This window comes from Pithys albifrons, chromosome 8, assembly GCF_047495875.1.
Source record: "Pithys albifrons albifrons isolate INPA30051 chromosome 8, PitAlb_v1, whole genome shotgun sequence".
Lineage (NCBI taxonomy): Eukaryota > Metazoa > Chordata > Aves > Passeriformes > Thamnophilidae > Pithys > Pithys albifrons.
Window position 1 is genome coordinate 2,047,719 of NC_092465.1, and position 14,966 is coordinate 2,062,684.

Sequence of the window (14,966 nt, forward strand, 5' to 3'; positions counted from 1 at the left end):
GTCACAAATAAGATGTTAATAATTCTCTCCATGTTTTCCTTACTCTGTGCCTTGTTAACAAGCACTGCCAGGGAGAGCTGGAATGGCACTGTGTGACTGTGAACACGAGGGGGCAGGATTAAAAAGCAGATTTCAGGTAACAGCCACATCCCATAAATGCAGGGACACAGAACTTGTTTCCCGGGGCAGCACAAACAAAGGGTTGGAAATAACCAGGAGAGGAGCTGCAGTGTTGGTGTCCAGAACAGTCATAAAGCAGGATTATATTCCTGGTGAAATTACAACAATAAAAGCTCAAAATTGAAGTAAATTAATAATTGAGAGTTAGAATAAATAAAGGGTGGGTTTGATCAGCTCAGGATGCTCCTTGTGGAAAACACTTTCTGAGGGATTCACAATTCCAAATAAAATACAACTTACAGGAAGATTCTAATTGGGCATTAGAGAAATTTAGAAACTTAAAACTTACAGACTGCCTTAGGTCAAGAAAATGTGTCAAGGTGTGAGAGAAATAAGCTCTTAAAACTTACTGACTGCTTTAGATCAAGAAAATGTGTCAAGGTGTGAAATCTCAAGAAATAGAAGTGATTCACTGCAGCCTCAGGATGTGATTAAAACAGAGGTAGCTTTAATGCTGCTTCAGGCTGAAGTTAAAAACACTGATTGAAGTTCAGTTCCAGGCAGAACAGTCTCAAACCTGTGTAAACAACAAACAGCATCTCCACAGTGTCTTCTGAACGTGCTGGGACTCCCCTGGGGCTTCATGGCACCAGTTTTATTCTTATTACAAAGTTGTGCAGCTGATTCTTTACGAAGTGGGAGCAGAGAAGTGAAAGGACTTCAGGATCTCTTCTCTGGACGAGGAAACTCCACAAAATCCATTGATCTCCCAACCAAACCAAGATGTTGGTATCACTGATCCTGTGCTGCTTCCAGTCCTCACATGGGTGGCTGCCAGGCCATCCATAAAGTGGATTTATGTGTCTTGAAAATGAGCATATTCGAAAAGCCCTCAGAGTGCAAGAAAATCAGTTAATTAAACAATAATGTGTAGAGAACAGGATGATCTCAGAGGTCTTTTCCAACCCAACTGATTCTATGATTTTATAAAAACAAAGCAACAGTCTAAAAAATAAATATGTAGGAATCAAGGAAGTAAGGAGAGAACAGCCTATTGAATTTAAACACAAGTGAAACAGTCACACAGAGAGTTTGCTCAAACAGTGCAAGAAATGAGAAGGAGCAGTTTATATACAAAAATAATTTTAAAATCTTTGGTAACAATGGATTCTTCATTTTTTTACAGTACTTGTATTCTAAAAATATTTTTCTATTATTTATGTAAATACACTTCATAATTTATTTCCTATTGTAGTTCATTAACAAAACTTACAGAAAAGCAGAACATAAAAAGTCAGGAAGAGATGGAAAAAACGTCTTAACACAGACATGAATTGGGTTCACCCTAAGACGTGGTTCTTCCTAACTGTGTGTGGTTCCTCTGCTCACATAACCCCGAATTTCCCAGAGAAGTAGTTGGTTCTCCCTTGGGATGTGACATTCCTTCCCTCACTTGGCTTGGCTGGCATGTCCAGGGTGGTGTATCTGACCTGGAACCCCCCAGCAGTGACCGAGGCATCTGTCAGGAACTTCAGGGTCATCACATTGCCTGACACAAGGGAAACAAAGGTTACATTGGGGGTGGCATAACTGGGGTATTTCAGGGCTTTCTGTGGGGTTTGAGTGCTCTTTGGTGCTGAGATTTTCCCAGCAATCCATTTGGGACAATGGAAGGTGTCCCTGCCCATGGCAGGGGTGGGATGAGATCAGCTTTAGGGTTCCTCCCAAGCCAAACCATCCCACGATTCTGTGATTCCAGGAGTGAAGGTTTCCTGTTCTTTTTGTGCTGCTGACAGCTGTGGGAACAGGAGTTTCCACACAGGTTATCCCCAGATGATCCCAAGGGACACACCTGCCTCAGTGCCACCTCATGGCCCTGGAGCAAAGAGAGGGGAAAGTGCCTCTGATTTATGGCCTTGATGTGCTGGTTAAACACACAGAATAATGTCTGTCCCCAGCTTTGGAGTGTCCTTGCAATCCTTGCTCCTGAAATGGGGGGAACTGCAGCAGGGAAATTGTGTGTACAGGGAGGGCTTGGCAGATCTGCTGAGTAAAGAGTGTGCAAAGTCTGGGTATCTTTACCATGTAAGACCATCAGGATGCACCCTGGGTGCTCTCATGAGCCTGATTGGCATTTATTTACAGGGAGTTGTGGGGGTTTCCTACCAGAAATAAATTACCTGTGCTAATGATGTCATCTGGCAACTCATCTCCACAAAACCTGGAAAAACACAGGAATGGGGGGGTTAAAGGACACAGGAATTGTGGCACAGAACCTGCTCTGAGCTGTGGGATTTCTTTGGAGCTCAAGGGGATAAATTTGGTTTTAGGGATTCAGTGTTTGTAATTCTGTGTTAAATCTGCTGCCTGAAAGATTTGTGTCATTATCCCGTAGGAAGGTTTAGGGGAGGGAAAAATGCAGGAAGGAGTTTTCAATGTATGCAGGAAGTAAATGATGCAAAACATGAAAAAAAAAACCAGTTTAACAAGGGAATAAGGAAAAAGTGTTCCAAGACTAAGAAAGAAAGAATATTGTAAAAAATAAAAGCAACAACTTTTAAAATAATCTGTAAAGGCAAAACACACAATTGTGGTACATGATTTGTAGAGAGGTTGTGAAAAGTGGCAGGAATTGGGAAGTGTTTGTGTATCACTTCTTGGGTTTGGTTTTTGGGGGTTTTTTGTGCAGTCCCTGTCCTGGAAAATTGTGGTACTTCATCCCAAGACATGACTGAGAAAGGATAAATACAAGGGTGACATTGAGGAGAGTGGGAATTAAGCAGCAAAGGAACTAAATCTAATAAGAGAGATGGAACTAAGTCTAATGGGAGAGATGATACATAACACTTGTTCTGATACTGTCAGAAAATATTTTAGCTCTGTAGCAAATAGTAACTTAAATTAAATATATTTTAGCTGACAGTTTAACACCTCACCTCCCTCCTTTCAATTAAAGCAAACACAAAATGCTGTTTGAGGTTCCTCAGAGAATTAGGATTCCTGCAGAATTAGGATAAGCAGTGAACTAAAAACCCTTGCAGTTTTCTTCCACCTCATTTCCCAAAGCTAAAAAGGGCAGAGCTCAATTCCCTGAAACCCTTAAACAGCATTACAATAAATCAGAAAGATGAGACATTAAAGTACAGGAAAGATAAAGTGGGTTCTGTTGCTGCAGGAATTGTTGCACCTCAGTGGTGCTAATAGGGGAAGGGATATGGGGGAAGAATCCTCCCTTAATTTGAGGCTGGATTGGCTTTACCTGCCCACAAAGCCATTGATGTCGTCGTAGCTGTCGTAGATCTCCAAGAAATCAGCCATGCAAGCGACGTCATCCTCCACATCAAACTCCAGGAACTGCAGCTGGATCCTCTGCCCATACTTGACCCTGATGTGCCAGTAGCAGATCTGCTCATTTTCATACTCATTTGGGTATCCTGGTGACTTAAAAACGTGCTTGGAGTCTGTGAAGACTCCACCACACTCCTTTCCTAATGAGGAAATAAAAACAGCAGAGTTCAAGGATTCCTTCAGGCTGAATCTTTGAGCACTTTGGCCAGGCAGATCCATGAAACATCACACAGTGATGGAACATCCAGAGTGATGGAACTTCTCATACATTCAAGCTCTTGGTGAGTGTCAGGCACTCCCAGCTTTTGGGAGAAGTTATTTTGGAAGCAACAGGTGAGATCATTGGATTCAGAGGAAGAGCTTTCATTGACTTCAGTGACTAAGATGAGCCTGGACGTGGCACTCAGTGCCATGATCTGGTAATCAAAGTGGGGTTGGATCAAGGGTTGGTTGGACTTGATGATCTCAGAGGCCTCTTCCAACCCAGTTCATTCTATGATTCTATGACCTGGGGCCAGAGATGTGTGTTTTATGTAGAAGGAATTTGTGATTTCTGGATCTGTCTGGACCTGTAAGTCACCCTGACACTCAGTTTCCTCCTTTCTCCTTCACAAACCTCTTGAAAGTGTGTCTTCCACAAAACCCTCCTGAAGGCTGGTGATCACAGACATGGGTCCTACTCCTCTTGTTCCTGCAGCCCTTCACTCCCTTTGGGATGACAACACTCATCCCACTTGGATTCAGTGGCCATTTGAACTTTGCCAGCTCCCTGACAGGGAGACCAACCAGTCTGGGGACCTCACACTGCCCGAGTTCAGGGTTTGTCACAGCTCCCCCCATTCCTGTCCTGGGGAGAGGGAGATGCTCTCTGAGGGTGCTCAGCTCAGTCAGGAGCCTTCAGCTGGATTAACCCTCTTAGTTTGTACATTGTCCATGACCCCTGCACTTTCCAGATCCAGCTCATGCTCCAGTACCTGGAATTCTGTGTCCAGTTCTGGGTCTGCAACACAAGAAAGACATGGAGCTGCTGGAGAGAGTCCAGGGGAGGGCCATGGAGATGTTCCAGGGCTGGAGCCCCTCTGGAGCCAGACTGGCAGAGCTGGAGGGGTCACCTGGAGAAGAGAAGGCTCCAGGGACACCTGAGAGCCCCTGGCAGGGCCTGAAGGGGCTCCAGGAGAGCTGGAGAGGGACTGGGGACAAGGGATGGAGGGACAGGACACAGGGAATGGGATAGTGGGAATAGATGGGATATTGGGAAGGAATTGGTGGCTGAGAGGGTGGGCAGGCCCTGGCACAGGTTGGGCAGAGAAGCTGTGGCTGCCCCTGGATCCCTGGGAGTGTCCAAGGCCAGGTTGGAGCACCCTGGGATAGTGGGAGGTGTCCCTGCCCATGGCAGGGGTGGCACTGGATGAGCTTTAAGGTCCTTCCAACCCAAACCACTCTGGAATTCTATGATTCCACGGCCACTGCTGGGTGAGATGTACATTTCAAACCCCAAAGAGTTCCACAAGTTGCTCATCTGTTGACACCTTTGGCCTCCTGGATCAGAGCACAGGCTCAGTTCAAGCAGAGATTTGTCTCTGCTGCCCCAACTGCTCCTCTCCACCTGCAGCTGCCCCTCCAGGCTCTGCAGTGCGTGGACACAAATCCTTTCACTGGGAGAGACTGAAGTTCTGCAGAGCATGGACACAAATCCTTGCAGTGGGAGAGACTGAAGCTCTGCAGAGCATGGACACAAATCCTTTCAGTGGGAGAGACTGAAGCTCTGCTGATTGTGGATGCAAATCCTTTCAGTGGGAGAGACTGAAGCTCTGAGTGTTGGCAGCTCTGGTTTCCTTTTGTCCTCTGACCAAACAGGGTTTGCTCAGTAACTCCTCCCAGCCCAGAGGAGAGGCTGACCAGGAGAACACCAGTCTCATGCTGTAATTCCGAGTGCAGGAGCTTCCCTTTGGATGGGGAACATCTGGGAACGGCCCCCACCCCACAGAGCTATTTGATGAACATAAACAAGCTCAGGCCCTGTGAGCACAAACAAATGTGTGCACAGCTGTGCAGACGTCATGGTCAACCCCAGCCCTGGCTCTGCCAGCCAGGGCAGGAGCTGAGAGCAGGGGGAGGCCAAGTCAAGCTCTGCCTTTCTCCTTAGTGCCCACTTTTTCCACCTTCCCTGTCAGATGGAGGGATACCAAGTTAACAGTGGCCATGTCAGTGTGTCAGTCACCTGCAGGGAGTGTGTGGAGGGGAATGGAGACAAGGGTGAGGTCTGGTCAGTCATGTTAGAGCCACATCTCCGGATCTGGAGATCCACTTTTCTTCATGGAGTTACACAAGGCACTGCTGGGAGCTGGAGCTGTCGGGGTTTTAGTCACAGAGTCATGGAATCACAGAATGGTTTGGATTGGAAAGGACCTGAAAGCTCATCCAGTTCCCACCCGACACCTTCCACTATCCCAGGGTGCTCCAACCTGGCCTTGGACACTTCCAGGGATCCAGGGGCAGCCACAGCTTCTCTGCCCAACCCATGCCAGGGCCTGCCCACCCTCTCAGCAAATAAATTCTTCCTAAGAGAAGTTCATAAGAATGCCAGTCCCAGACTTGACATTTGTTTTCAGAACTTGTTCTACCTCAGACACAAAAAAGAAGAAATAAGGGTTTAGACTGAATTTCCTATGAGGAGAGGCTGAGGGAGCTGGGGGTGTTCAACCTGGAGAAGAGGAGGCTCAGAGGTGACCTCAGCACTGTCTGGAACTGCCTGAAAGGAAGTTCTGGCCAGGTGGGGGTTGGTCTCTTCTCCCAGGCACTCAGCAATAGGACAAGGGGGCACGATGGGCTCAAGCTCTACCAGGGGAAATTGAAGTTGGAGATGAGAAAGAAATTCTTTGCAGAGAGAGTGCTCAGGGATTGGAATGGGCTGCCCAGAGAGGGGGTGGATTCCCCATCCCTGGAGGTGTTTAAGGTGAGATTGGACATGGCACTGAGTGCCATGATCTGGTGATCACAGTGGGGTTGGATCAAGGGCTGGACTTGATGATCTCAGAGGTCTCTTCCAACCCAGTTCATTCTGTGATTCTGTGATTCTATGAGTCAATGATTTTGTGATTCTGTGATTCTATTCTATGAATGTAGCCTGGTCAGGGGCAAAGCACCCAGAAAATGGGTTCCATGTTAAACCCCCCAGACTGTCCAGCTGGGATTGGAGCTGCCACAAGGCCCTGTCCCAGGGGCACAGCCCAGGAGCTGCTCCCAACTCACCGTGGGGGTTGTAGCAATAGGCGTCCCACCGCTCGCTCCGGTTGAGGCGAATCCCGTAGTCAACAATGCCAGTTCTTCCAAAGCCACAATTGGCTCCAGCCTTTACTATGGGATACCCAACTCTGCCCTTGGCCATCCAGCCAGCAGCACACACGTGGAAACCTGCAGCAGGGAGGAAATGGCACGTGGGTGGCATCAGGCAGTCCTGGCAAGGAATTTTCATTTTCATTCAGCTCAGCCTGACTGGAGCTGGTGACTCCATGGCCTGGGTGGAACTGGGCTGACAGAAACTGAGCTCCAGGGAAGAACAGCACTTGGAGAGGATCATTTGAAACACAGAGCATAAAATTGCGTTGTGTTCTCTGACTATGGAGCTTTGTCTGAGCACAGAAATCAAAGGCAGATGGGCTGCAGAGCTCCCTGGGGACTCAGCCTGAAGTGCTCCCCCAGCACGTGTAATCAAATTAGACATTGGGGGAGTTCTCTAAGTGTGTGCTTTGTTTCCCTTTTGAAGTCACACAAATTTACTCAATCAGATCTCAAGGGTTCACAGCACTGAGTTCTGAGAATGAGTAAAACACTACACACAACAGGCAGCTAAAACTCCAAAGTATTTATTTAAAGCACTTTCAATTTAAATACCTGACATGCCTCAAGTATTTCTTGCCAAACAAAAAGATCCTGTTAATGCACTTTGTGGCTGAGAACTTGAACCCAAAAGGCAAAGAGTGCAACGTTGTTCACTCCCTAGTGGAGACCAATCCAGTGTTTCCACTGAGAGGAACTGGGCCATATTTGTGGCATCTGAGGGCTCTCAGCTGCTCAGAGAGACAAAAGAACCCTTTTCAGTTTGTGCTGTGCTGAGAGAGCTTCTGACTCAATAGCAGAGTGAGAAAGGGATATTTTCCATTGTTTTCCCCATGCTCTGAATGAATGGATAATTCCTTATTAGAAATACAGAAGAGCCCTTGCTCAGCTCCAGTTTTTACTCCAAGCACACAACTCACTTTCTCCCAGAGCAAATATGGCTGGAACAAACATCTTGATGAAAACAAAAGACATTGACCTGCTGGAATGATTCCAGAGGAGGCTCTGGAGATGCTCCAAGGGCTGGATCCCTCTGCTCTGGAGCCAGGCTGGGAGAGCTGGGGGGGGTCACCTGGAGAAGAGAAGGCTCCAGGGACACCTGAGAGCCCCTTCCAGTGTCCAAAAGTGGCTCCAGGAGAACTGGAGAGGGACTGGGGACAAGGGATGGAGGGACAGGACACAGGGAATGGCTTCCCACTGCCAGAGGGCAGGGCTGGGTGGGATATTGGGAAGGGATTGCTGACTGGGAGGGTGGGCAGGCCCTGGCACAGGTCACACTCTGGTTACCAAGGGAAGAAATTGCAGGTAACTTGAGCAAAAATCCAGGGATTTACAGGTCCCTGAGTCCCAGAGTTCATAACAGACAGGACAACACGTGACTGGAAACACTGAATGAACAACACAAAAAGAACAACACAAAAAGAACAACACAAAAAGCCAAATGCCCCATGGTTGTCCCATGGCTTTTCCAAACCTATTTTCCGGGCTGCCTCCAGCTGCTGGTACGTGGCCAGGTGTCCCCCCTCGTACTCGCACACGGCCTTGGCCTCGGCGTAGGTGAGCCGGTACTTGCCGGAGCGCGACTCGCGGTGGTAAACGCCGGCGGCACGTTCTGTGGGGACAGGGCACACTCGGGGTGGGTGCTGTGACACTGGGGTGGGTGTTACAGCTCCTGGGAACAGGCTGAACACCACCAAGAGTTCAGAAAACACAGTGGCTTTATTAACAGACATCACCAAATAGCAGGAACCCAAAGAGAAGGGAGAGGAAAAAGGGAGATTAAAGCAATAAGCCCAAACATGTAAGCACCCACAAATTAATGAGCTTTCTCGTGCCCTGCCAAGGCCATGGAGTTTGTGAGGAGCCACCATGAAGACAAAACACAAGCAGAAGGCCTGGAGGTCCTGGAGCTTCCCCAAAGGGCAGTTCTGAAGACCCCAATGGGTGGGACTCAGAGGAAAATGAGGATCATGGCTGGTTATTGATATCTCACATGTAAACTGCAACATCTCAGGTCATGGGTGTGCACAGACCTGCTGGTGTGCACCTCAGAAGCTTCTAATAAAAGTGACTTCTATATCTTTCCCCATTAAACTTCTTTTGAGTGTCTATTTCCACAGGAATTTAGGCAGCAAAAGGTTGGGTTTGTTTGGGAGAAGTTTTTAACAACAGAGCTTGGAGAATTTTTGATCAACAAGCAGTGGGAAGGACCCCCCTGGGGTGGTTCCAAGGGCAGGAGTTCTGGGAATGCTGGTGCTGAGCATCCCAAGGGATGTGTGTCCTGCTCCCTCCAGGGAAGCTCCTCCTGGATCACCATCACAGCATCCCCTTGGCTGCAACTTGAAGCGCCTCTGGAAGATGAATCAGAGCTTTGTTTTGAACCTCCAGAGAAGTTAAATCAGAGCTACTTGGCCAGAGCAGAGGCAGAAATGAAAGGGGAGAAAAATGTGAAGTAAAAATATCTGAGTGTGTGTCACAAAGGGCAGGCCCAGAACAATTGCTGGCTGACATTTGTGCTGCACACGAAATTAATGCAGTTTCCCCGTGGTTTTTTCTTTACTGTTGCAAATATCACACAAAGCAGCTTTCCAGGGAAAGGTGGAAACTGCCAGTGCTGCTGCAGGTTCTGTGATCTCTTCATGTGGCATTTGTTGATGCCAGATGCGTGGAAATCTGTCTCAGAATCGAGGTGCATATTGAATCTGAATGGTGTTTTTGCTTGGATCTCCCTTTTATTTAGGATAATCTGGGAGAAGTGGCTGTTTGGAGCCATCCCCAGTCAATGGGACTGAGAAGAGATGGAAATCAGGGAGCATTTTTACAGTAATTATTTGTACCATGAGGAAAAAAAGGATGTTTTTTTAGGGACATGCTTGGAGTTGGTAGTTTTGGCAGTTTTTGAAAAGCTCAGGTCACCACTGAGTTGTGGTTAAGGAGAGATCCCTCAGAGGACACACAGTGACGTTTGCCAGGGTGGGTTTTGGACCTGCAGCCACTGGCCTTGTGCCCAGAGAAATAAATTAATCCTCTGACAACAACCTCAGAAGAGCCAGAGCTGCTTTTGGGAACGTCACTGGGAATATCAGTGACATGGGCATGGGATAACATGGAAAAATCCTTCTGGAGAAGGCAGTGGATTGCAAAGAAGAGCTGTAACAACTCACAGCTGTGGAATAATGGGGTGCTAAATTTAAACAAAAATACATTCCAATTAAGAATTTATTCCTGGGCAGTATTGCTTTTCATTCACTTGATAGTTTGTCATGTCCAAGCTCATGGTAAGCCACGATAAATGAGCACAATTTAGGATGGATTCAGGGTGGATTCAGAATCTGGGACCACCTGGAATCCACATTATTGATCCCTGCAGCTGTCAGGGAAGGGAACTGGAAGGTGGACTGGAAAACAGAGGCTGCTTTCCTTGGGTCTCCCTGAGCTGCCCCAGCACACCCAGCCAAAGGTGAAGGGCAGCAAAGTGGCCACTCACAGCCAAAACAAGGCACATCTCCACACTCACTGGCACTGGTGTTTGCTGGAGAAAGCCCCAGTCCTCTGGCTGCCACCTTTGTAAGTCCCATCCTGCTCCTGGATGCACCACCAGGATTTGGGAGGATTCACCAGTAAAAACTTACCATTTTTAGGCCTGTTTTCTCACCTGGCAATATGGTTTTCAAACCTTATCCCTCTAAAGGTGTCTCTCCCTACTAATTGCTGAGATGTCACAGAATCTCAGACTATTCTGAGTTGGAAGGACCCACAAGGACCATCGAGTCCAACTCTTAAGTCAATGGCCCACACAGGGGATTGAACCCATGGCCATTACTATGGACTGCCTGGATATTTTCCAGAATATTTCTGGGAGGATCTGCTCCCCACAGTGTCTGCAAGGGCTGGAACCACCAGCAGCACCACAAACCTTCGAGCAAAGCCCTGGTGGGTGTTGCCACAACCTCCAGCCTCCATCCCTGCCATTCCTTTCTAACATGGCCAAAGCAGGCTTTGGAAAACCAGACCACACACATGGACTCCCCCAAGCTTTGGGCTTTGCTGTTGGCTCAGTGGGGCACAGTTTAAAGCATTCCCTAATGGGGATCCTAATTACCTGATTGGATCTTCCACTGGTGTATTTTCCCTCTCCCTCTTAATTACATGGGGGGCTGTGCAGCCAAATTGCATCACCCAACACAGACCCAGGCCAAAGCATTGGACTTATTAACTCTTCATTGACATGTTTATGTCTCTGGCTGTGTATATTTGTATATGTATTTCTATACAGGCAGGCAGGAGAATGCCCATGAATTGCCATTTGTGGAGGTGAGCTCAGCAATAGGACAAGGGGGCACAATGGGCTCAAGCTCTGCCAGGGGAAATTGAAGTTGGAGAGCAGAAAGAAATTCTTTGCAGAGAGAGTGCTCAGGGATTGGAATGGGCTGCCCAGAGAGGGGGTGGATTCCCCATCCCTGGAGGTTTTTCAGCTGAGCTTGGCCGTGGCACTGAGTGCCATGATCTGGTAAAGGGACTGGAGTTGGCCCAAGGGTTGGACTTGATGATCTCAGAGGGCTTTTCCAACCCAATCCATTCTGTGATTCTGTGATTCTCATGGTAAACCTGCATGGAACATTTTTATTTGCAAGCACAAGCACGTGGCAAAGGGCCACATGTTTCTTCCAGCTCACATTGCCTAAAATCTCTTTTTGGAGTGCAGAGAGTGCAGGACCCTGAGCCCCCACTCACCCCCAGCAGCAGGACATGGGCAGGTGTAGCCAAAGACCTGCACAAACACAAGCAGCATGAAATTTGGGCTAATAAAGTCCCCACAACACTCATGGGACAAACACTAAATGCTAAATTAAAAGGAATATTGAACTTTTAAGCAGAGAGTGCCCATGTAGAGCTCTTGGCATGGACCTTTTAAAACACTCATGGTCGTACTCAGAGAACTCCATCAAATGGGATGGGTCCAGCCCTTAAAGCACCCGGGTACATGGAGTGGGAATGGGGATGGAATTCTGAGCACAGAGCCCTGGAAAACCTCCCCTGTGGCACAAAGAACTGGCACTGGGATAAGGGTATAAGGAACTGTGGGCAAAACTGCTCCACTGCCAAAACTTCTGTCTCTCTCATGAGCTGACAAGAAAACTTTGGTTATAACGTGCTCGAAAATGAGCAACATTCCAATCCCATTCCCACAAGGAACCCGTTCCCAGGGAGGTGGTGAGGCAGCTGCAGCAGGACTGCTCTGCACACACTGGCTGGAAACAAGAGGGGTTTGTAACAGGAGAAAAGGTAAGGCATGAGCCTTTCCAGGCTGCCTGTAATTAGGCTTTTATCATTTGTGCTAATGATTTGCTGGGTGGAAAGGTAGGATGGAAATCTCCCACATTTTCAGGGTGGTGCTTTAGCAGAGGAGGAGACAAGCAAAGCTCAGAGGTCACTGTGCACCCCCAGGGTTTGTTCAAGGGTTTAAAGCACAGGGAGGGTGAAATTGGGGTGACTTGTTTTACTATTCACATTATCCCTTGTTTTTAAGTACAAAGGAGGATGAACTGGATGTCTGTGATCCTGCCAAGTTTTTTTTCATTTATATACAGTGTCACTGAATTCCATTGGCAATTCAATTAACTGCACTTTGAGGCTCATTCCAATAATGTTATTGCTGCAGTTACACAGATAGTGCATTTCTGGTTTGGTTTGATTTAGAGCAAGCCCTCAGTTTTTCCCCCTGGTTTATTTTTCCTGACTCTCTTGGTACCTGCTCAGAGGTGCAGCAGCCACAATTCCACTGTGCATCCAACCAACACTCAGCTGCTCCATTTCAAAGAAGTTGAAATTTTTTTGCTTCAATTTGACTTCAATTCATCAAACTGCTGAAATGATCACAGTTATCCCAAACTTGCCTTTATGCTACAGCCTGGCTGGTTGGAGCACTGGTGGATACAACAATATTTGCAAATAAAACACCCCAGAGCCATTCCCTGTCCGTGAGTAAAAGTGGGATGTGTGTGAGACTCTTCCCCATAACCAGGGTGGTCTCTCTGGCACTCAACTCCTCTATCCTGGCCATGAAGCTTAACACACTCTCAGCCCCCTTATCTCCTGTGTCTCCTCATTGTTATTCCAGCCAGGAATAAAAGCCTTGCCTGTTTCTCACACAAACCTCTTCTTTGTCATCCCAGTTTTGAGCAGCAGCCACTGGAAGTGGAACCTGAAGCTGCCAAGCTGCCCTTCCTTGGACACAGGAGGAATGTTCCAAGGTCAGGGGGAGAGAGGAGTCATTAAAAAAGTGCAGTCAGATGGAAAACAATATAATTCATTTCTGTGTCTCATTTGTGTTCCTGGTGGTTTACATGGTCCTCTGAGAGGGGCTGGAGCCACGTGGTTGCTGCACCAGCTGACAGAGCGTGGGCCTGATCCCTCCTGAGACATCTGAGCACAACAGACACACAGGGAGTCCCTGGAATCCTTACAGGATCACCCAACATGCTGGAGAGGACAAAGGGTTTGTAAGGATTTGTCAATAAAACAGAGCACTCTGTGCATGCCTTTGTTTTGGCATATTTATAGGACTCCATTCTGAATAGGTTTTTCTGTTCTATTGGATAATTATAGGGATCTATAAAACAATCTCAGAGCTATTTAAACCCACTGGAGGTACAAGAGACTCTTCCCCCAGCATTTTTTCTCTTGCCCTTTTGAAATCTCCTCTACACTGTTAAATGATGTGCACAAACCAATGGCCAAATCATACCCATTTCTGTGCATTTCTGGAAACCTAAGAAATATTAGCACTATTATTTCCAGATCATTTAGTTTCCTATGCAGCACCCCAGGCATGTGAGGTATGTTCATGCAGAAAGTAATTCATTCCTTTGGCAAATGTTTCTCTTCAGACCCATTTTCCTTCATTAGCAACTGCTCTTTGGTGCAGCTCTCACTTCACCCCACGCTGCAGGAAAACACATTTGGATAAATATTCCATTATAACCTTTTCTTGCATTTCAGAGACACAGAAAAACAGCAAGCTTGTCAAAACTTGTATTCTTACCCAGCTGAAATGATTCCATCAATAGCAAAGCAGGATCTTGCTGTCAATAATGCACAGCCCAGTTTTGTGGAGCTGTTGGACAAACACAGCAAAACCCTTTGGAGCAAAACCCTGCTGAGAATGAAGTTGTGCCTTACCTAACCAGATGGAGTTGTGCAGCACTCCATCCTTGAAGCCCCAGGCTCCAGCCTCGTCCCACAGCAGGGCAGAGCAGAGCAGCAGTGCAATCATCTCCTCTGCAGGCTCAGGCTGGGAATATTCCCCGGGCAAACACTGCGGGTCGGCTCCGGCGCAGCCCCCGGGAACATCTGGGAGCCAGACCTTAAATAGCACGTTGGGCTGTGAGGTCAGTGGGGCTGCTCCAATTGTGCTGCTGCAGCTCTTACACAATTAGCTGGGGTGGCTGCAGTCGCCCATGTGACTCACTTTTGGCTCCCCTCATTCCCAGCCTGGCCAAGAAACCATTCGATCCCTCACTACTGCAGCACACACGGACACTTTCCAAGCCAAAGTCTGCTCATTCTTCAGCACTCACTGCCTCCCAACTGCATCAAACCCAACCCAGGCCCAGCCTGTCTGCTGCCAGTCACACCCCTTGCAGGACCTGAGGCATCACACCAATTCCCTCTCATTCTCCTTTGAACAATCTGCTCTCTTGTAAATAATTTGATTTAATTTCACCCAATCAATGGGAAAATGTCAGGAGAAGATTCTACTCTGACTGCTTGCATTCAGTCTCCCCACATGGAATCTGTCACTGCAAATCCAACTCCCAGATCAGCATAAAAACTGCAAGTGTCAAAAACAGATGCTCTTTGTTCTGCAAAGTGGGGAATAAAGCTGAAAACTTCCCCTCCAAGCCCCAGTTTAAAGGCTGAATCACAGCATGACAGCTGTCTGCTTGTCTTCCCTTCTGGCTGCAAGTGGATCCTGCAGCTGCTCCTCCTGGGTGAGTGGGAGAGAGGAAAGGGGGAAAGATGAGAGTATGAGAAAGGCTCTGGTGCTCCACAGTCCTGAGCAGCCCTTCTGATAACAGAGGTGGCTTCTGAGTCAGGATCTGCAGACAGAGACATGCTCATGGCCATGCAAACAAACAAAGGAAAAGAGATGAAAA

General features: G+C 47.6%; 1 protein-coding gene across 1 annotated transcript; it reads right to left on the reverse strand.

Moving 5' to 3' along the window:
* Positions 1 to 615: 615 nt before the first annotated feature.
* Positions 616 to 14,133, reverse strand: TNFAIP6 (TNF alpha induced protein 6). Its single transcript, XM_071562300.1, has 6 exons — positions 13,990 to 14,133; positions 8,282 to 8,419; positions 6,721 to 6,882; positions 3,380 to 3,608; positions 2,301 to 2,341; positions 616 to 1,669 (listed from the first exon to the last, which is right to left on the reverse strand). Exons 1-6 carry the CDS (start codon positions 14,081 to 14,083, stop codon positions 1,506 to 1,508), a joined length of 828 nt encoding a protein of 275 aa, XP_071418401.1. The 5' UTR covers positions 14,084 to 14,133; the 3' UTR covers positions 616 to 1,505.
* Positions 14,134 to 14,966: the final 833 nt, after the last annotated feature.